This window comes from Pygocentrus nattereri, chromosome 13, assembly GCF_015220715.1.
Source record: "Pygocentrus nattereri isolate fPygNat1 chromosome 13, fPygNat1.pri, whole genome shotgun sequence".
Taxonomy (NCBI): domain Eukaryota; kingdom Metazoa; phylum Chordata; class Actinopteri; order Characiformes; family Serrasalmidae; genus Pygocentrus; species Pygocentrus nattereri.
In genome coordinates this window covers 18,448,559-18,471,478 of record NC_051223.1, presented here as the reverse complement: position 1 = coordinate 18,471,478, position 22,920 = coordinate 18,448,559, and the positions used below count along the sequence as shown (strand labels likewise).

General features: G+C 39.9%; 2 protein-coding genes across 5 annotated transcripts; both read left to right on the top strand.

Moving 5' to 3' along the window:
- Positions 1-69: 69 nt before the first annotated feature.
- Positions 70-10,197, top strand: LOC108413514 (GTPase IMAP family member 4-like). 3 transcript variants are annotated; one of them, XM_037544445.1, is made up of 8 exons: positions 70-534; positions 4,979-5,056; positions 7,046-7,084; positions 7,345-7,395; positions 7,489-7,539; positions 7,629-7,688; positions 7,774-7,836; positions 9,148-10,197. In XM_037544445.1, exons 1-8 carry the CDS (start codon positions 459-461, stop codon positions 9,897-9,899), a joined length of 1,170 nt encoding a protein of 389 aa, XP_037400342.1. In that variant the 5' UTR covers positions 70-458; the 3' UTR covers positions 9,900-10,197. The 3 variants fall into 3 exon arrangements, with proteins under 3 accessions (XP_037400342.1, XP_037400343.1, XP_037400344.1); XM_037544446.1 differs by lacking the exon at positions 7,046-7,084; XM_037544447.1 differs by lacking the exon at positions 7,774-7,836.
- A 2,505-nt stretch (positions 10,198-12,702) lies between these two features.
- josd1 (Josephin domain containing 1) lies at positions 12,703-21,346 on the top strand. 2 transcript variants are annotated; one of them, XM_017686063.2, is made up of 5 exons: positions 12,703-12,785; positions 13,302-14,003; positions 15,230-15,358; positions 15,457-15,651; positions 19,791-21,346. In XM_017686063.2, exons 2-5 carry the CDS (start codon positions 13,717-13,719, stop codon positions 19,891-19,893), a joined length of 714 nt encoding a protein of 237 aa, XP_017541552.1. In that variant the 5' UTR covers positions 12,703-12,785; positions 13,302-13,716; the 3' UTR covers positions 19,894-21,346. The 2 variants fall into 2 exon arrangements, with proteins under 2 accessions (XP_017541552.1, XP_017541550.1); XM_017686061.2 differs by having other exon boundaries at positions 12,710-12,848.
- Positions 21,347-22,920: the final 1,574 nt, after the last annotated feature.

The following is a 22,920-nucleotide window of genomic DNA, read 5'->3' as shown; positions in this document are numbered from 1 at the left end:
TTGTACTATTATTTATATTAACTGTGTTGGATGATGACCTTCAGACTGTATAATATACTGTTATCTTTATAAAAGTTCATTGTAGTTAGAAGCAGCAATAAGAGCAAGCCATTCATTTCTTTTTAATAGATAACAATGCTTCAAACAGTACTTAGACTTGCTTATGTATATCTGAAATAAAATAACTAGGTGAGCAGTTTGCATGATGCTAATTGGTGGGCTATAAATGTTCATTACTTGTGAGCTACATAACCTTGTAGGTCCAGTACAGCTTTTGGATGGCAAGCATATCTTGGCTGATCAGTACATTTTAAGTAAAGGGAAAGTTGTGCAAATGTGATTTTTTTTTTTGGCCAGGCTTTCACTTAAAGGGTGCTGATGGAGGGTTCTGTAAGCTGTGTAAGTATTTTAAGTAGCCACATGATTCCAAGTAGTGCCAGTATTTAGCTCTCAGTAACATGGAGTGCAAACTAGACAGTCCTTGTCCTGAGACCTTACGATGTGAGTCCTCCGAAGTTGTAAAAACTGTGTCAGGTAAGAAACTTTAATTAATTTGGTGTAGAAATATATTTATTTCTGTGGCCATCTGCCCTTACAAAAAAGATTAATAAACTGTAAGATTTATGTAGGTCTCATGAACTAAAATAATCTGTTTACATCTCTTCTGATATTTCTTTAATTCTGTTTTACAGTAATCTATAAAACTTGTTCTTTAGTTAACTAAAGTAATTTAAGATTCTTACAGAAATCCTGCAGAAATGCTTGTAGTACTATGTATTTGCTATAGATCTTTTTCATAAGGGTAACAATGCATATCACCTGAATGCAGGTAACCATAGCCTGGAATCTAGAAACACCTTGAAGCTCACTTTATGGCCACGTTTACACAGCAGGTAATCTGATTTTCTCCCAAATCCGATTTATTTGTTTGGCTGTTCATATTATCTTTTAAATGTGATCTATATGCGACAATAGTCTGAACAGATCAGCTCCTAAACCGACCCGCTTGCGCAAAAAACAATGCTTCACTAGGCGGCTCGTCCAGACGGCCAGTGAACGCCTGTCACTGCTGGAGCTTCAGTGTCGTCTCTGTCAGCATCACAGGAGCGATTATGAAGTTCCAGTGGTTGACAGCTGGACTACCACCCACAGTGTGGCTACTTTGGTTCGTGTCCTCAGGTTCTTTAAAGCTGCAGCCTCGGGCTCCTCCGGCCGCGCTCGGCCGTTTCGCTCGAAACCGCTTCTGCGATCAGTCTCTTCAGGTTTTTTTTGTATCAGCCTAAATGTTTGAGCCTCAGCAGCGCGAAATAATGAGTTGTCGATTTGGACTGACGTAAAAGTCGCATGAATTCCGATCTGGCTGTTCAGATCGGATACGGATCGGATTTCAGTACCACATATGGAAGCATCTCAAATCGGAATAGAAAATATCAGATTCAGTGCGAGTTTGCTGTTCACACTGACTCACACATGACACATCTGTGTCACATATGAGGAAAAAGATCGGATTTGGACCACTTTTACCTGCTGTGTAAACGTAGCCTATGTAACTCATTTGATATGAGCTTTTGTCCACACATACTTAAACTGACCACTTGCCCTACACATTGCACTGCGCTCACTGGATTACAGTTAAAGGGGAGTTCCATCCATTTTTGAACATTTGTCCACAGTTCAATTGTTAAGATGTAACAAATCATTCAGCTGGTTTGATGAGTAATGTCATTCCAATCTATTTTAAATTAATTAAAATAGATTAATTAAGTAGTTAATAGTTAATTAATTAATTATTACTTGGTTGTTGATGTTAATTGGTTCCGAAATTCAAACATCATCTGAAGGCAGATAGGAATGTTATTTCTGTTTTATTTTCAATTATTTCAAAAATGTATGTTGTTTGGTTTGTATTCAGTTGACTTTAGACAGTGGCATCTGAATACATTTTGGAGAAGAAGAGACAAAGGTGCACTTTGTAGTTCTACAATTACAGACTGTTGTCTATCTGTTTCTCTGCATACTTTGTTAGTTATCTTTCATCCTGTTCTTCTATGGTCAGGACCCCCACAGGACCACCTCAGAGGAGGTATTATTTGGGTGGTGGATCATTCTCAGCACTGCAGTGACACTGACATGGTGGTGGCTTGTTAGTGTGTGTCATGCTTGTACAAGTGGATCAGACACAGCAGAGCTGCTGCATTGAGAATAGTCCACCAACCAAAAATATCCAGCCAACAGTGTCCTGTGGGCAGCGTCCTGTGGGCAGCGTCCTGTGACCACTGATGAAGGACTAGAGGATGACTAGCACAAACCGCAGCAACAGATGAACTACTGTCTCTGACTTTACATCTACAAGGTGGACCAACAAGGTGTCAAATAGAGCGGACAGTGAGTGTACACAGTATTTAAAAAAGCCACCCAAATAATACCTGAATAATACCATTGAAGAACAGGGTGAAAGGGGGCTAAAAAAGAGATACTGATGGTCTACTGTCTGTAACTGTTAAACTTTATCTATATGGTAAATGATTCACCCCTTACATTAACGAACTGATAGCGATCAGTGAGGTAGGACCTGAACCAGGAAAGAGCTGTTCCTGTTACCAGCTCTTTCCTGGTTCAGGTCCTACCTCACTGATCGCTATCAGTTTGTTAATGTAAGGGGTGAATCATCTGTCCTTGCAAAAGTAATATATGGTGTTCCACAAGGCTCTGTGTTAGGGCCTATATTATTCACAATATATATGCTACCATTAGGCACCATTATCAGTAAACGCGGCATAAATTTCCACTGCTAGGCCGATGACATAAAAGATTGGATGTCAAGTAACTTTCTGCTACTTAACTCAGATAAAACAGAGGTCCTGCTTCTTGGTCCAAAATCAGCTAGAAACAAACTGTCTAACTTAACACTTAACAATTTCTCAGTTGCATCAAGCTTATCTGTTAAAAATCTTGGTGTCGTGATAGACGCTGATCTGTCCTTCGATGCACATATAACCTGTATCACTAGAACAGCCTTCCTGCATCTCCACAATATCGCTAAATTCAGAAATGCATTATCCCTACAGGATGCAGAAAAGTTAATTCATGCATTCATTACTTCAAGGCTAGATTACTGTAATGCCCTGCTGTCTGGATGTCCCAGCAAAAGCCTCAACAAGTTTCAACTAGTCCAGAACGCTGCAGCCAGAGTCCTCACAAGAACCAGAAAGCTTGACCATATTAGCCCAGTTTTATCAGCCCAGCACTGGTTACCAGTTAAATTTCGCATTGATTATAAAATCCTATTACTGACCTATAAAGCTCGGACTCACCCCTCAGTGCCTGACTGAACTTCTCTCCCACTATGAACCATCACGCCTACTTAGATCACAAGGTGCTGGCTTACTACTGGTACCTAGAATTAATAAAGCTACATTAGGGGGGAGAGCCTTCTCATACAAAGCCCCCCAGCTCTGGAATAATCTTCCTGTTAATCTTTGGGAATCAGACACAGCCTAAGTTTTTAAGTCTAGGCTAAAAACTTACTTGTATAGTCAAGCCTTTGGTGATTAGTCTTCCCTGTCAGATCTAGACTTGCTGGAGTCTCTGCTGCTCTGTTATACTGTAATCTGTGGTCAGCCACTCTTTACGGAACTGACTGTGATTTTCTTTCCTTTGCTGAGCTGAATAGGTGCCCATCTTGTGCGCCTGATGCTGTTGCCTCTTCTGCCTTGATCAGGTGCCCACTGCTCGCTAGCCTTCTGAACCGGCTTGACCACCACTGAGCTTCTTGCTTTACAATGCTGTGCAATCCTTACCCTCAGATCTTTTCTTTTCCCACTTTGTACTATAGTATTTCATACTAATAATGTTTGCTATCCGGTGTCAACCATAGGAGGATGGGTTCCCCTTCTGAGTCTTGGTTCCTCTCAAGGTTTCTTCCTCTTTTAGAGAGTTTTTCCTTGCCACCGTCGCTGCTGGCTTGCTCATGGGGGCTCGGCCCTGGATTTTCTTTTCTTTTCTTTTCTTTTCTTTTTTCTCTCTGTAATACTGATTGTCCTGTAAAGCTGCTTTGTGACAACACCTGTTGTAAAAAGCGCTATATAAATAAATTTTGCTTGCTTGCTTACTAAATGGAGCAGATAAAATGGACAATTAGTGTACAAGAAGGTGGTTTTAACGTCTGATCAGTGTATATGTTATATAATGAAAATGAGTCTACAATGAATTACAAAGTTTAGGCTTTTTCCCTTTCTTCTTTTTATAATAATATTCTGACAAAAGTGAATCTGGTCTCAGTCTTGACTCAGAAACACCTTCAGTGTTCTTGGCTTAAACACCAATTAAAAGTCACAAGACATGTGTAGGTTCACTGGCCTTTTTAGATAGCAGGTAAAATGGCTATATTTGTGTTATAGACTGTGAGATCTCTGGTTCCTTTCACCACCATGGTAAAGAATTCAGACACACAATCATTACATTACCGGCATTTTGGCTGATGCTCTTATCCAGAGCGACTTACAATTTGATTATTTTTACACAATTGGCCTAACTGCATGTCTTTTTGGACTGTGGGAGGAAACCCACGCAGACACGGGGAGAACATGCAAACTCCACACAGAGAGGACCCCGGCCGGAGAATTGAACCCAGGCCCTCCTTGCTGTGAGGCGACAGCGCTACCCACCACGCCACCGTGCCGCCCATACACATCAAACCAGTTGAAGAATCGTGAGGAATTTGAAATATCAGTGCCATTACCTTTTATTAGCACATTTTTAAATATCTTAAATTACGCTGAAGAATTTGGTTAAAGCTGATTGTGCAAAGTTGTAATTTACGGCTTTTAATATCAATGTTGGGCAAAGGACAAACAGCACATGAAACCATATGTAACCATCACCTTATCTCTGTTTCTCACCACTGTGTGAGCTACATTTCTTAACATGGGTGTCCTGTACATCCCATACACCCTGTTTATACTGTTTTTTCATTCAGATTTGTGGATAGACTTCAGTACAGTAAAGACTGGCTTGCTTGCAGTGATTTGTTTCCTTCTCTACAGACTATCACAAGGTAAATTCTCTCCTTTAAAATGCACTAATAAAAATGTACATGCTGTCCATGTACTGGGACAGTTAGATAAACATACAGGTGAGTTAAGAGTCAAGTAAGAAAGATGCATTCATTGTTTTGTTCTAGGCATTAGACAGTACTGTATGTTCAGTAGATTCAGTAGAGTAGTTTTAGGTCCTTTACAGTGTCACCATGCAGTTTATTAGGAACACTGTAGTAGTACTAGGGTAGGGCCTCTTTTTGCTCTTAAAACAGCATCAATTCTTCAAATCCTTTGAGAATCTGGTCTATGTTGACATGACTGCAAAAGTGCACGTTCATGCTGTTAATATTGCATTCTTCAACATTCTGAAGGTGTTCTATTGGATTCAGATCCAGTGACTGTGGAGGCCACTGAAGAACACTGAACTAATTGTCATGTTTGAGATGACTTTTGCTTTGTGACATGGTGCGTTATCATGGTGGTATAAAGAATAAGAAGATGAGTAAATTGTGGCCGTGAAGGAATGCACATGGTTAGTAGCATTATTCAAATGGGCTGTAGCATTCAAACAATGATTGATTGGTATTAATGACCATTAATTAATAATCACCTCCACCAACCTGGAATATTGACACAAGACAGGTTGGGTCCATGGATTCGTGCTGCTGGTGCCAAATTCTGACCCTACCATCCTGTGGGCCTCAGCAGAAATCAAGATTCATCAGACCAGGCTACTTTTTTCCAGTCCTCATCTGTCCAGTTTGGGTGAACCTAATTCCATTGCAGCCTCAGCTTTCTGTTCTTGGCTGACAGAAGTGGAACTTGATATGCTCTTCTGCTGTTGTAGCCCATCCACCTCAAGGTTCAACATGTTGTGCATTCTGAGATGCCTTTCTGATTACAGCAGCTGTACAGAGTGTTCTATCGTCGCTTGACACTTGTTTAACTACTAAGCCTAGGTATTATTTAAGGTTGATAAAATAAGATGAATTTAACAGTTTGTTGAAAGAAAAAAGAATCAAATGAACTAAAAAGTACAAGAAGACTCTTCGGATTTCAGAAGTGCCAGGTAATTTATTGCCATAATTTATACCCTCAGTAAGGATGGGGTAGTGTCATCCCACCCCTTTTTTGTCATCTCCTAATCTCATGACACCACCATTATGTCCAACGTGATGTCTATACGTCTAACATATGGAATCATGTGGAAATCATGTGGAAACCATGTGGAAACCATTATCTCCAAGTCCTGTCTGTATCATTTTTTTAAAAAGGCATTGTACCAGGCACATCCTAACACACCCTAGCACAATTGCTGGTGTTTTTCCCATCTTGGCCTTTCGGCCTTGAGAAGTTCATAAGTTCACTCGCTTCCTAAACAATGTTTTTCTTTCCTCTTATGCCCTACTAAGGCAGCTTGTTTTAGGGCACTTGTTCCAATATGCTAGGCCATATTGTACTTTATTTATGTTTTATCCTGCATAATACAAAATATTTTAATTTTGAGAATCTTTAATTTACATCAGTTCTAAGTTATCATTGCCTTTATGTCAGCTAGAACCAGTCTGGGCATTCTCCATTGACATCTCTCATCGACAAGGCACTTCCATCTGCAATACTGCTGTTAACAGAATGCTTTTTCTTTATTGCATCATTCTGAGTTAACTCTAGAGAGTGTTGTGCCTTAAAATCCCAGGAGATCAGCAGTTATAGAAATACTCAAACCAGATGTCTGGCAGCAAAATCATATCACAGTCAAAATCACTGAGATCACAATTTTTTTTCCCCACTCTACTCATTGATGTGAACAGTACCTGAAGCTGCATGATTTTACTGCTGTCCTACTGCTGTTACACGATTGGCCGATTAGATAATTGCATGAATGAGTAGGTGTACAAAAGTTCTGAACAAAGTGCTCACTGAGTATATATTTTGTTATTTAAGATATAAAAACAAAATAAAAATGATTTCTGGAGTCTCATTCATTTTTCTTGCATTTCTCCCAGCATTGATAAGATGGCCACGTTTCTTATTCTCTCTCACAGGTAAGTAAATTCAAATGTCTAAATGTATATCTCATGCTTAGTTTTGCACAATATTTGGTGACTATAACAGAATACTTTCTTGCTCATTTACTAGAGATATACCAATATGACAGTTGTGGGCTGATGCAAAAGTTTTATGCATCATCATCCTGTACATGCTAAACTCATGAGCAGATATGGTGTAGCTTTAAAGGAAATAGACATTGTTCCTAATGGGGTAATATCCCCAATTTTATCCTATATTTTCCCTTTTTTCATAGGGCTGTCCTTCCTGTGGGCCCTGCTGAGTCATCTTGTGTATGTGGCCCGTGGTATGGTGCCCACTCCTTTTTCTTTATGTATTTTGAAAGTCTTTTTCGTGAATTATATTGAATGATCTCTTAGTCCCATGTTCTATGTTCCAGGTTTATTCAGAGTACTCAAATGGTCAACACACCTGTGGAGCTTTTTTGGTGGTGAGGCCCTAAATAATGTGGGGAATTCCTCTTGTGTTTAACATGTAACACCACATCTCATTTGTGCTCACTGTTCATGTCTGTTGTAGTCCTGTTGTCCCTGTTCTCCAAAATTAGCTGGGTGCCTGATGCCTTCACCACTGCCACAGGTAATTGTATCCAGTACTACAATCAAAGTGGAACACATTCCCACGTGTCATGTTCTCACTTATCTTTTCATTTGTTCATTTTAAGGGTCTTTTACAAATATAAAGCAGTACTATGAAGGTATGACCAGACTACCCAAGCATATTATGGGTAAGTGTGGTGAACCTGAATGCTAATTGTACTGCTGTGGGTATCTACAAAATCCTTCCAACAACAATCCTTTCACTGCCTGTCAAAAGGCAAAACAAGGTCATTATATCTATGAAGTTTGGCACTATTCCATAAAGTAATCATTCTAATCTGTTTGCCTGAAGTGTTTATGACAGGGGAATGGAGAGCAGGAGCTTCACTCACAAGACTGCGCAACCAATCTATGGGAAAGACATCAGTACATAGCATTATCGTGTTTGCATGCTTACTCACCATGATGCTTGTGCATTACTGTGTATATGTAAGGATAAACAAAAGACCAACTGACTAAGAACTGAGAATGTCAATAAAGGACATGATCAAATCGTCGGTCTGTCCGCAACTACATAGAGAAGGATATCATAGAAGGGTTGTAATGCATAAAGTCCTCATTACAAGGATGGATGTACCATTGAGAGCTGTGCAATTACATCATCACTAGTGGAGAAAAGTGACATATGAGTCATCCTTCACCATATTCTCCACAAGTGGGTGAGTGCAGGTGTGGTGTATGGTCAAAGAACAGTACAGGCCTGAATGCTTAACCCCTACAGTGAGGGGGGTCAAGTGTCATTGAAATGATCACTGCTACTCAGTGTAAAGTTATTTTAACCGATTACTTAATTTTGAAATACTCTGCCCTGATGAGAGTGGTCTTTTCAAGGATGATAACGGCCCTATCCACAGGGCACAAGGGGTCCCTGAATGGTTATTGGCCTATCACCAGTGAGAGATTTAGAGCCGACATGTTAGCGCGTTCTACCACCGTCATCAAAACATCAGTTGAGGGAATATCTTTTGGAGGAATGGTGTTTCAACCCTCCAGTACAGCTCCAGAGACTTGTAGAATCTGTACAAAGGCATGCTGAAGCTGTTCTGGCAGCTCATGCAGGCCCAATACTCAAGACATTTTATTTAGATTATTCCTTTAATTTGTCACTCATCAGTATGTTGTGTATTGCTTGCTTTCTCAGAAGGCATTGCTTGTGGGTGTTTGTGCAATGTGTACAACCATTTATTAGATTCATGGTTACAGTAGCATTAGTGCAAAAAATGTGTCTGTGCTGTCTTAAGACCACTGAATGAACATTTGAACAATTATGCTAATGCTAACTGTTTTGTTTCTAGATTCTCTAGAATAAACCTATTTAACTTGTCTGATTATTACAACTTGACAAGGAAACATGCTCATTTGTGTCTCCAAACTTTTGAAAGGCAGTGTATCTCATTATAACTGAATCTCCTCACTGTGTTTTATCTGTTTATTTACAGGGTTCTCTAAAACTGTTGCCTCCAGTGCAGAACATTCACGCATTTCCATGTCTTTTAGAGCTCACATCAGGGACCCAGAGCTTCGATTAGTTCTTCTGGGCCCAAGTAGGGCAGTATGCAGCTGTCTGAGAGACAGTCTGCTGGGGATCAGTGCAGGAGCCTTTATCCCTGATAAGGAGAGCACTACCTGGAGAGCAAAAGTAGATAGCAGAGAGGTGACAGTTGTTGAAACTCCCGATCTCCTTGGTCCCACTCTTGGTGTAAGACAGCGAGCCCAAGAAACGTTAAGAAGCCTCCAGTTGGCCTCACCAGGCCCTCACGCCTTTCTGCTTGTGCTTCCAACCACTTACTTGGACAAAGTTTACCAAACAAGTGCACATGACTTCTTGTCGAAGTTGCTAAGTTTAGTTGGTGAAGAGGCAGCTAGCTACGTGCTGGTGGTTTTTGCTTGTGTAAACCCACGAGGTGCCTACTCTTCTCTTGACCAGCTGTTGGAAGACGACTACTTAGGAATAAAAGCCGCTCTACCTGTGTGTGGTAAAAGAGTTGAATTGGTTAACATCAGTCCAGGCCGCTCAATGGACAGCAGAATGGTTGAAGGCCGTAGGCTGCTGGACAGGGTAGTGGATATGAGAGCCCAACAGGGTCACTACCTTCACAAGTTCCTGCAACGGGAAGATGAAGTCCGGACGCATCTGCTAAACAACATGGCTGTTCTGCTAGCTCAGAAACTGGAAGATATGAGAAAATAGTCTGGGGATGGGAACCAAATAGATTGCTGTTGTTCATTAATGATATGATGCATGTTCTGAACATATGCAGTTTTGTCTTCTAGGGCTGTATATACTATACAGTTCATTAGTCATTATCATGATATAGCCATGCAAACTTTACAATGCAAAATATTTTTATGAGATGGCTGAACGTAACATACATAAAATTTGTGAAGTGTGTGGCTATAAACTTGGTGTAGAGCTGTGGTGTGGTGCCTCTCTTTTTGTTGTTGTTAGCTGTGTAGCCTTTAGCCTACCTGCCAGAGGTGTCAAATTCAGGTCCAGAAAGTAAAAGTCCTTCCCAGGATTTTGTTCCAACAGGCTGGCTTCTCTAGTTAGATCACACCACCAGCAGAGCTGTCCAGCCTGTTGGAACAAAATCCTGGGAAGGATTTTTACTTTCTGAACCTGGATTTGACACTTCTGCTAGGAACCTAGCAAATGAAGTTGTATTAGCAAATCAAATGTCATGATTTCAAAATATCAGGCGTGTTGAAGTGTTTTACTGCTATGACATATAAACCATTTTGTCTGCCGTTATTTTTGGGGTTTAAAAGGAAGACGTATCAGGTTCTGTTCACTTCCTAACATACTTCACCTGAGCTAGTAAAGTAATGGACTGGTGCAGTCAGGGATTTCTCAGAGGGGAAACGAGAAGGACAGGTGGACGAGGGCTCGTTAGAACCAATATTGGAATGGGTAGATTATGAAGGAGCAGGAGAGAGTTCACTGGTTGAAAAATTATAAAGAAAGCTCGTAATGTTAATCTTAATGACAAAAGCCCCACCTTTCAATGACAACAGCCAGTCGGGTTGTTGATAAAGGCACGCGTGGGAAAAGCCCCAAGCATTGTGGAGATGCCTGAACAACTGAATAAACACTACAAACTGTGATTTATGTTAGAATTTACCGCTAATTCTAAGCTACTTTTGAATTATTAATGTAGCTTTCAGTTTAGTGTTTACAGGTCTCTGTACATTCAGAGAAATAGGAGTCTGCTCTTGTATGACTGCAAATAACGACCCAGGGACATTGCTGAGATGGCCGTGGGGTTGACCGATTACCCACTACACCAGACTATATCACCAGTAATATATGTAACAGTGTAATTGCAATAACCCATATTTTGTCTACACAATGCAGCAAAATTTTCTCTAAGACCCCTATGAAAATGTATTTTCTATTTGTTCCTACAGTTCTCTTCGTGTTTTTATAATCACCACTGTTTGCACTGTTGCATACCCACATTGCCTTGAGCAGGACAAACATTTGTCCACAAACACAAATCTCTGATAAAATCAAAATGCTAAGTAATAGTAAGCTAGGTTTGCTGGGTACAGTTTTTATGTATATGCATAACAGTTAATGCATATACATATATGTTTCTGTTTGCTGAGAATTTATTCAGTAATAGGTTTAATGATAATGTATGGATACAAGATTTTTTTTTCATATATGTGATTCTTTTTCATATATGTGCGCAACCAGTAAATGTTATAAAGATGTCACAGTTTACCTACTCAGTGATTGTGCATTGAGTGCTGCACAGTGACATGGGCTATTATAAAGTGTGAGTCCTGTCTTTAAAATGAATTGCTAAAGAATAAAAGTTCATTGCCTACGATGTCTACTTTCTGTTTTTGTCAGATGTTTATTTTTTTAAATGAATTGTAAACAATGTGTTCCAAATAGCATTCTGTGTACTGTATACTGCATCAGTATATACTCAGTACTGCATACTGCTTTCCACCCCTATTATACAGTACAGCAGGGTGTCCAAAGTCCAGCTCCAGGGCCAAATGCAGCCCATGTACAGATTTTAATTGGCCTATGTTTGTGTTTTACAGTGTGTTTGTTGTAAGTGGCCCGTCAGCCAGTACATTGCAGTTTTTCCTTTCACCTTAAAGGTTGCAGCAGCGCTGTAAAATTACAGTGTAACACATTGCAATGTGGTAACACATTTAGGATTTTGGTGAGATGGAAATTTGAATATCTTTAGTTCTTCATATTGGTTTGAATTATATGCTTCATTTGTAAAGAAACTTACTGACTACTACTTCCTTACAGTGATGGTGATAAGAATCAGAGGCCCCAATGTCAACAGTGCAAATATAGCCATTTTATGTACTATCCAAAACTACCAGTGAACTCACACGTGTCTTTTGAATTTATCTATGTAATGTTTATGATGGTAAAATAATAGTCAATCTAAAAAAAAGGTTTCTTTGGCGACTATTTTGCTTCATGTATCCCTCCACCATGAATGGATTAAAATAAATTGATTAAAATATGTTTTAGACCAAAACTTTATCACAACAATACCACAAAACAATGCCTGTGGCAGTGTGTAGAGGCCTTAAACTCCTCAAACGTTTGGTTCCTGTCACCACCACTGTTATATATAATATATAATATTCTGACTGGGTAAGTTTCTCTAGGACGAAGCATTTCCGAACCACTGGGAATGATTTTCTTGATATCTCAACCGTTTAATTATGGTTCCCCTTTAAAGGTACAGTAACATAAACGGCCTGTTTAATTCTAAGGGGATAAACAGACGTTGGAAAATGGTCACATAAAAATGAATTACGACTGTTTTTGGTGCATAAAACCACTGGAACGTCACAAAGTCAGACTCAAGAAAGAAAATATGCAAAAACCCCTTTAAATAAAAGTGGCTCATAAAATTCCTGTTTAATCTGAAACCGAGGGCTGAAAGGGGCGTGGCTACAATACACAAGTTGTTCATGACGTAACTGACAAGGCTGCAAAAAGCGGATGACGTCTTGCGCATGCTCATGTTGAAACAGAGAGCTACAAGGAAAAGTGAGAGAAACAAAGGAATAAACAACCCGAGGAACAGAGGTAAAGCCAGCCACTCTGTTGGAGAAGAACAGCTCAAAGTCCACAGCGTTGTGTAAGGCAGAGGTGTGTGGGGAGAAGGATTAATTCCGTGCTTCCTGTTTGCTGTTTTTTGCACTAAATAAAGCCAAACGGCAGCGCGTAGCTGGACTGATTTAACAAAATGATCTGAGAGCGATGGTTTAGATTCATATGCTGGGCAAAGTGCAACTTACCCTCTCGCAATAATGCTTAAAGGGATGAAATGAGTCGTTGGGAAACAATACATGAAGAGTGTTTTTTTCTGATTTCTTATTATGTTTGTGTATCAGGATCGCGTCCATCCAGCAGCAGGAAGTTTTGGGCCACTGCATTGACAGCTGTGTAATTTTGCTGAAGAGAATTAATGCTCATTAGTTAACCTATCACTGATCTTCAACAGAGCACTCAGTATTAACTGTGTCCTTCCTATCGTGATGGTGTGAGCTATGCCATTAAAATCCTTACCAATTATTCATCTCTGTTTCCTTTTCTTCTAAGCCTTTGGCAAGGTGATTCCTACATGAGTCTGGTTTCCTACCAAAGCCAGAACCTGCCAGAAGTTGAGGAGTTTCCACAAGTCATCTGAATGTGTTGTGCTGGACATCTTGTGTCATCTGTTCAGAGTCAAAATGGAAAGAACTGCTTTGTGCTAGTAGAGACTTTGGTCTTCAGCAGGTCTATGTGTGAGGGCCACATGGAGAACACAGAAAGGAAATACCAGCATTGATTTGAAGAAGATTCTGTGCCTTTACCATCTGCTGAAATTTTCTTCATCTTCCTTAATACACTCAACAGATACATTGAGGTGGCTTCCATTCTTTTGCCATAGCTACCTTCCCCTCCCCTTGCCGCACACTTGAAGCAACTGGCTGACTGCTGTGGAGATGACAGTGGTGTTATAGTAGCAGCAAGGATGGGGAGTACTCCATGTTCTGGTAAGGGGAGGGGGGTAGGTGGTTTTCAGGAGTTGGGTTGTATGCCATGGAAGGTGAGCAAGCAGAAAGGTGATGTCGCTGGAGGTGGATGTCGCCCCGAAGCAGACGAAGGGCAAAAGGCCAGAATACCTCTTCCATCCCCACGGCCCCCTGCCATCTACCATGAGAAGCAACGTCGAGAGTTGTGTGCTCTGCATGCGCTAAATAATGTCTTCCAGGACGGTGCTGCCTTCAGCAGAGATGCACTTCAAGATATCTACCAGAGGTCAGTCAATGCGAGCATGGTGTACAAGTACCCTTCATTCACAGCCTTGCCTTTTCAGATGATTTGAGGGAATTATAAGAATAATAATAATAATAAGTAGAACCTTTAGTCCATGTTTAAAATAGGCAGACACAGCCAACAATTGGTGTTTCCTACAGTCGTGTGTAAATCTTTGGGTGCCTTTGGGTGACAAATACATTGTCATTTGTAGCCTATGCAAAATTATAGCACATCTTATATTTTATTCTTATTTTTTCAAATATATGAAACACAGCTTATACATATTAGTTTGCTAAAAATATCATATTTAAAAAAGTTTTTCTGTAGGTCATATACTCATTTTCGCTTAGAAAAGCAAACAAAACGCCGTTTGACCAGAGGTGTTCAAACTTTTGCATATGAGTGTGTATATAAAGACAATGGCCATTTACTGAAAGTAAGTTTTAAACTAAAGCTAAACCCGATCATTGCATGAGGTTACTATGTACAGGATGATGATGAATAAACCTGGCAACAGTTAGGGGAAATACTCTTGTTCTCCAGCAAGATGACTAATAACTTGCCTAATTCTAGCTCATGATTGCTAAAGCTAGCATGTCCCACAAGTTGTTCGTCATGGCCCAGTGAGGTAAAAAAGTAATTGACTAATGTTAAAATGGTAACCGAGCACAAAGGCAGCAAAGATGTTATCCACTCCTAACACTACAAAAAAGTTGTATAAAAATTGTACTGTAGAAATATTCCGCTTAATTTTCTTCCTTTGTGTGTTCCTTGATACTTATGCATAGCTATTTAAAAAATCTCCCCGAATGAACATTTAAAGCAAAAAAGTTGAGTTTTGTTTTCCTGTGGACCTTTATGTTTTCCAATAAATAGATAGAAAAGTTGAGAACCCATGACTAAGACCATAGTCATTCAGTAAATGTGTTAAGACTAGATTTGCCCCATCATTTGATCAGGAGAGAAAGTAAAGGGAAGGGGGTTCTCACCCAGGGGAGTTTCTTCCCTAGATTTACCCTAGATGCACAGTTAATTAAAAAAAATGAATCAGCATATCTGCATATTTGGTGCATCTAACACACTTTCATTGCACATCTTCCCACCAAATAGGAGCAAAGAGTAAAAGTAGACTCTGACCAAACAGATGAAGCATACAAACCCAAATGTATCCTACATACGGTTCTGCTGTATTAGCATTTGTACATGTGTCTCTTCTTTCTTCACAGGCTCTCTCCCAGCACATTGGTAACTCCCCACAAGAAGAGCATGCTGGGAAATGGCAACTACGATGTCAATGTCATCATGGCTGCATTGCAGACTCGTGGGTTTGAAGCTGTCTGGTGGGACAAAAGAAGGTAATTACCTCTGTCAGAACTGTTTTAATGTTTAGTAATGTTTGTATGTCCTTGTGTGCTTCTTTATGCCTTTGCGTGGAATTTTTCTTTTATCGCAGGGATGTTTGCAGCATTGCCCTGCCAAACGTGACTGGCTTCATTTTGAATGTGCCATCCAACCTGCGCTGGGGGCCCCTGCGTCTGCCTCTCAAACGGCAGCACTGGATTGGAGTGAGGGAGGTGGGCGGAGTCTACTATAACTTAGACTCCAAACTGCGCAGTCCTCATGTCATCGGAACAGCTGATGAACTCAGGTACTTAAAAACGAGTCGCATTCTATGGGTTTATTGCTAAATGTAGGGAGGTACCGATATGGGTTTTGTGAGCCAATGTCAATAACCAATATTTGTGTACAAAAGTATGTGGACACCTTTACACCTATATGAACTTGTTGGCCATTTGATTATAAAACCATGGAAATTAACGTGAAGTTGGCCGCCCTTATTGTAGCTATAACGGCTTCAACTCTTCTGCAAAGGTTTGCAAGACTTTAGAGTGTGCCTGTAGGCATTTGTGCCCTTTCAGTCAAAAGAGCATTTGTGAGCTCAGACACTGCTGTTGGATAAAGAGCTTGCGATCATTGTTTGAGTTCACCTCAAAGGTGTCCAGTGGGGTTGAGGTCAGGGCTCTGTACAGGCCACTGGAGTTCTTTCACACCAAACCTGTCAAACCACGTCTTTATGGAGCTTGCTTTGTGCACTGGAGCAAAGTCTTGCTGGAGCAGGAAAGAGCCTTTCTCAAACTGTTGCCCCAAAGTTGGAAGCATATAATTGTCTAAAATGTCTTTGTATGCTGTAGCATTAACATTACCCTTCACATAAATTAAGGGGTCCAAACCCTGAAAAACACCCGAGACCGATAAGGTGACGTTCTATGACAGTGCTACCTTTAAAGTCACTGAGTACTTCCGTATGACCCATTCTACTGCCAGTACTTGTACAGTGGCAAGAAAAAGTATGTGAACCTCTTGAAATTTTATGGTTTTCTGCATTAACTTGTCATAAAATGTGATCTGATCCTCATCCAAGTCAAGCATATCGACAAATATAATGTGCCCAAAATAATAACACAAAATATTTTTTATCCTTCATATCTTCATTGAGAACAACAATGAAAACTTTATAGTGCTAGTGGATAAAGTATGTGAACCCTTGAGTTAATGATCTCAAAAAAGCTAATTGGAGTCATACCTGGAGTCTTGTTAAGAAAATGAGTTTGGAGGTGTGTACTAGAGCTACTTTGACTGATAACCACTTAGACTTTTTGAGTTTGCTCCACACAAGAAGGATATGCGCATGTAAGCCATGCCTCGCCAAAAAGAGCTTTCAGAGGATCTACGATCAAAAATTGTTGCTTTACATAAAGCTGGAAAGGGTTACAAAGCAATTTCAAAGACTTTAGAAATTCACCAGTCTACAGTAAGGCAAACAATCTACAAATGGAGACAATTTGGGACTGTGGCTACTCTGCCAAGAAGTGGGCGTCCAGTCAAAATGACCCCAAGAGCACAACGGAGACTTATCAATGAGGTAAAGAAACAACCCCGAGTGACAGCCAAAGATTTGAAGGCAGCATTGATGCAGGCTAACATCTGTGTTCATGAATCTACAGTTCGTAAAACTTTGAACAAGCAGGGTGTCTATGGCAGGACACCACGAAGGAAGCCGCTGCTTACTAAAAAGAACATTGCTGCACGCCTGAAGTTTGCGAAAGAGCACATTGACACTTCACAACGGTACTGGCAAAATGTTTTGTGGACAGATGAAACTAAGATTGAACTATTTGGAAAGAACACGCAGCGATACATCTGGCGTAAAAAAGGCACTGCACATCACCATAAAAATATCATCCCAACCGTCAAGTATGGTGGAGGGAACATCATGATTTGGGCCTGCTTTGCTGCATCAGGGCCTGGTCAGCTTACAGTCATTGAGGGGAAGATGAATTCCCAAGTGTATCAAAAAATTCTACAGGATAATGTGAGAGAGTCTGTACGCCAGCTGAAACTCTATAGAAGTTGGGTGATGCAACAGGACAATGACCCAAAACACCGGAGCAAGTCCACAACAGAATGGCTTATGAAAAACAAAATCCGCCTTTTGGAGTGGCCAAATCTCAACCCTATAGAAATGCTATGGACTGACTTGAAGAGAGCTGTACACATGAGGCATCCAAGGAACATGACAGAGCTAAAGCAGTTCTGCCAGGAAGAATGGGCTAAAATTCCTCCTGAACGATGTGCAGGTCTGATTCACAGCTACAGGAAATGCCTGGTTGAGGTTATTGCTGCCAAGGGAGGGTCAACCAGCTATTAATTCCAAGGGTTCACATACTTTTTCCACTATCACTTTAAATGTTGAATGAGTGTGTTCAATAAAGTCCTGAAAGAAAATTTATTTTTGTGCGTTATTATTTTGGGCACATTATATTTGTCGATATGCTTGACTTGGATGAGGATCAGATCACATTTTATGACAAGTTAATGCAGAAGACCATAAAATTTCAAGAGGTTCACATACTTTTTCTTGCCACTGTATATGGAGATTACATAGCTGTGTGCTTGATTTTAAACACCTTTTAGCAATGAGTGTGGCTGAAACACCCGAACTCCATAATTAGAAAGGGTGTCCACATACTTTTGTTCATATAATACACTGCTCAAAAAAATAAAGGGAACACTTAAACAACACAATATAACTCCAAGTTAATCAAACTTCTGTGAAATCAAACTGTCCACTTAGGAAGCAACACTGATTGACAAACAATTTCACAGCTGTTGTGCAAATGGAATAGACAACAGGTGGAAATTATTGGCAATTAGCAAGACGCACTCAATAAAGGAGTGGTTCTGCAGGTGGGGACCACAGACCACTTCTCAGTACCTTTCTGCTTTCTGGCTGATGTTTTGGTCACTTTTGAATGTTGGTGGTGCTTTCACACTCGTGGTAGCATGAGACGGACTCTACAACCCACACAAGTGGCTCAGGTAGTGCAGCCCCTACAGGATGGCACATCACTGCGAGCTGTGGCAAGAAGGTTTGCTGTGTCTGTCAGCGTAGTGTTCAGAGGCTGGAGGCGCTACCAGGAGACAGGCCAGTACATCAGGAGACGTGTAGGAGGGCAACAACCCAGCAGCAGGACTGCTACCTCCGCCTTTGTGCAAGGAGGAACAGGAGGAGCACTGCCAGAGCCCTGCAAAATGACCTCCAGCAGGCCACAAATGTGCATGTGTCTGCACAAACGGTTAGAAACCAACTCCATGAGGATGGTATCCTTCAGCATCCTTCAGCATGACCGGTTTGGCAGTGGGTCAGTAACGGTGTGGGGTGGCATTTCTTTGGAGGGCCGCACAGCCCTCCATGTGCTCACCAGAGGTAGCCTGACTGCCTTTAGGTACCGAGATGAGATCCTCAGACCTCTTGTGAGACCATATGCTGGTGCGGTTGGCCCTGGATTCCTCCTAATGCAGGACAATGCTAGACCTCATGTGGCTGGAGTGTGTCAGCAGTTCCTGCAAGATGAAGGCATTGAAGCTATGGACTGGCCTGCCCGTTCCCCAGACCTGAATCCGATTGAGCACATCTGGGACATCATGTCTCGCTCCATCCACCAACGTCACGTTGCACCACAGACTGTCCAGGAGTTGGTGGATGCTTTAGTCCAGGTCTGGAAGGAGATCCCTCAGGAGACCATCTGCCACCTCATCAGGAGCATGCCCAGGCGTTGTAGGGAGGTCATACAGGCACGTGGAGTCCACACACAATACTGAGCCTCATTTTGACTTGTTTTAAGGACATTAATCAAAGTTGGATCAGCCTGTAGTGTGTTTTTCCACTTTAATTTTGTGTGTGACTCCAAATCCAGGCCTCCATTGGTTAATAAATTTGATTTCCATTGATGATTTTTGTGTGATTTTGTTGTCAGCACATTCAACTTTGTACAGAACAAAGTATTCAATGAGAATATTTCATTCATTCAGATCTAGGATGTGTTATTTGAGTGTTCCCTTTATTTTTTTGAGCAGTGTATATCTGCTGTTGTCAATACATAAACATTTATAAAATGTAGAAACTGGGAGTTTCCCACCTGGATTAGCATTATAGAGAAGTATAACATTTATTTATTAAGGATTACAAATGTAGTAAAATTTTAAAAATACAGATAGTTTAACGCAATAGCCCAGCATCATCATAAATGATCTGCACTTCCAGAGTATAATAAATATATGATCAAACATTGCTTTTAAATGTTAGTCACATGTAAACATCTGTCTGATCCCTTTTATCTGACGGTGTTAAAAAGATGTTTTAACGTATTTTAAGTCCATAATAACGTATTTTAAGAGAGTTCATATAAGCTCCTGTCACAACCTTGTGTTTCGCTGACATTGCAGGAAGTTCTTGCGTCACCAGCTTCGAGGGAAGAACTGTGAACTCCTCTTGGTGGTGCCTGAGGAGGTGGAGGCCCACCAGACATGGAGGTCTGATAACGTTTGATATCTTTCTCATAGCTTTCTCGGATTCTTCAGCTCATGCTCAGCAGGGAATGTAGGGTTCAATCAGGGAACCATATAAGAGCAAACGGAGTTGCACTCAACCAGTCACGAAAGCACACTGGCAAGACTTGTTTACACACAAAAACACACACAAAGAAACACAAAATGCTGGACTACAGCAGCAACAGACATAAACACACAGGGATATCACAACATAACACTACATTGTCCTATGAGAACTGTGTTCAGTCGTTTGGGATTCTGATGCATTTTTTTATATGTTAACTGTTTTTGTTTCATACTGTTTCTGATCGTAAAAGAAATGATCAGTGATGCATTCTCTGTGTACATCACCGTTCCACTGTCACCTCTCCGTGTGATTCTCCATGTGATTGCGCAAACGTTTCGCCGTGCACCTCAACCTCTTCTCGCACATTGCAGCTCGCAGTGGAAGGCGGCAAGGAGGGTCCTTGCAATAGACCTAATGGAACTTGAAGCACCCTTGCCTGACTGTGGTTTATGCATTGTTTAATAATGTAGGGAGTGATGAATAAGAAGTATCTAAAGCAGTACAGCATGGCACAGTAATAACTGGATGTTTATGTTAGTCTCCTATAGAGTAAGATAAAACAAAATGGTCAATTTTGTTCTCACGTTTCTTCATTGCTGCCTGGTGGTTATATATATTTTTTTCTTTGAGAAGTTAGTTAGTTTATTAATGCCTTATGAAGACAGTAAATTTATCCTAATGTCCAACTGCCAAACAGTTTGTACTGTATTTGGAAGTGGTTCTAAGAATGGTTTGATTATGCTGAATTTTTAATTGAGAAAGTAAAATGAAAATGTTATAGAAGCAAAGGTCAAACTTCAAGAACGAGCTAGTAATGAAGTGAAGAGGCCTTTTGTTAGACATTTAAAAAGGTGATAACATGGTATATGAATCTTGACAGTTTATTTTATGCTGGATGATAAAGCCAACTTTACTTATTTACAACACTTCTGTAATTTAGATTATTCAAGTCTGTATATACTGTTCATTGAGGGAGCAGATAATAATGTTAATTAAAAGGGAAATCCAAACATATGCCTCAGGTTTTCTTGCAGCACTCATGTTTGATTCAGTGAACCTGCTGGATATAGATAGAAGACAACTCTTCCATTCTTGAAAAAAACAAACAAGGATAAACTCCCAAGTACATTAATGAAAAAAATCTTGATGTAAAAAAAAAAGAACATTCCACATTTACATGCACAGGGTGGTTTTTAAAATTGTAAAGTGTTTTTGATTTCTTTGCCATGACAATCTCAATCCCCACATGCCCCTTTTCAGGGGAGGTACAGTCCTGATGTGCTCACGCCATCGTTCAGTTCCCATGCAAATGCTTGTAATGGCACTTTATGTATAATCCAAGATGTGCTGTGACATCATTAAAATGTCTTTATATGTACAAAGACTGGTGGTGTTGCTCTGTCTTTTCATGTGTAATAGTCATATTAGAGACATGAAATCAGTGTAACCCACAAAAGGGTGTGTCTTTGTTTGTTTTCATATATGTTAAGAACAAAAACAAAGCTAACCTACAATGTCAGGTCCTAACCTGGTAAAGTGTGTTTTATTCTGTTTGTTTTACATACATAGTTTTTAACAGAAAAACCCAACCCATTTATTTTAGGTTGCCAAGATTAAGGTTAGAAAATTACATCTATGTAATAACATACTGTGTATATAGAATACAGTCACTCCGTCAAAAGAGTGATAATAAGTATTTTTCAAGTTTACAACCCCATTTCCAAAAAAAGGGAAATCCAAATCAGATGTGGAACCTGAGAAATTTCATTGTTTTTTGAAAAATATTTGCCCATTTTGAATTTGATGCTGACAACACGTTCCAAAGAAGTTGGGACAGGGACAACAAAAGACTGATACAGAAAGCACCTGGTGATTAATTGGCAACAGGTTGGTAACATGATTGAGTATAAAAAAGCATCTCAAAGATGCTGAATCTTTCAGAAGTGAAGTGAATCTTTCAGAAGAGGAGTTCACCACTTTGATAGACTGAGCGGGCAAATACTGCAACAATTCAAGATCATGTTTTTCTCAATATAAAATAGCAAAGAACTTGTTGCCAGCTATTTAGACATTAATGGCTGTGCGTTGAGTTCTTTTCAGAGGACAGTAAGTCTATACTGCTATACAAGCTGTACACTGACTACTTTAAGTTATATCCAAGTTTCATTTCTATAGTGTTGTCCCATGAAAAGAGTAATAAAATATTTGCAGAAATACCCTCACTTTTGTGGGATATATATATATATATATACGCCACTTGTCTTAGCAGTAATGCATGTGTGCATGTACAAACACTACATCATTAGAAAACATGGAAATAAAAATGTACTAAAATGTTACAAGAATTTCTTATTTTTGAAGTAACTGATATGTTGTAATCTGCTTAGAAGAACACAGTTTGGTTCCAGATTTGTCTTTGATAGATTTGGCCATCACATAGATTTGTTAAATTCTTTCAGAAGCTCACTAGATTTAATTTAATGAAGCACTGATTAGCCAAATACTGTATGATAGCTACAGCCATCTTTGGGTTGCTGTGAGAAGAGTTTGGGAATGGTTAAAAGGACATACTGACATACATAAAACCATTGTTTATTACTGGTATTTGCATTTATTTATACTTTAATATTATTGATTTTTATTCTGAGCACATAAATGCTTACTGCTAGGATAAATATCATTTTCTCAGGTGGCTAAAACTTACAGTACAGTACAGTGTATGATTGCTGTTTTTTTTTGCTGCTGGATAGTTCTTAGTCTAGCAGTGACAATTAGGTGCTAATAATGATTTTCTCTCTCTCTATTATATATATATATATATATATATATATATAAATAAATAAATAATCTCAAAAAAATAAAGGGAACACTCAAATAACACATCCTAGATCTGAATGAATGAAATATTCTCATTGAATACTTTGTTCTGTACAAAGTTGAATGTGCTGACAACAAAAT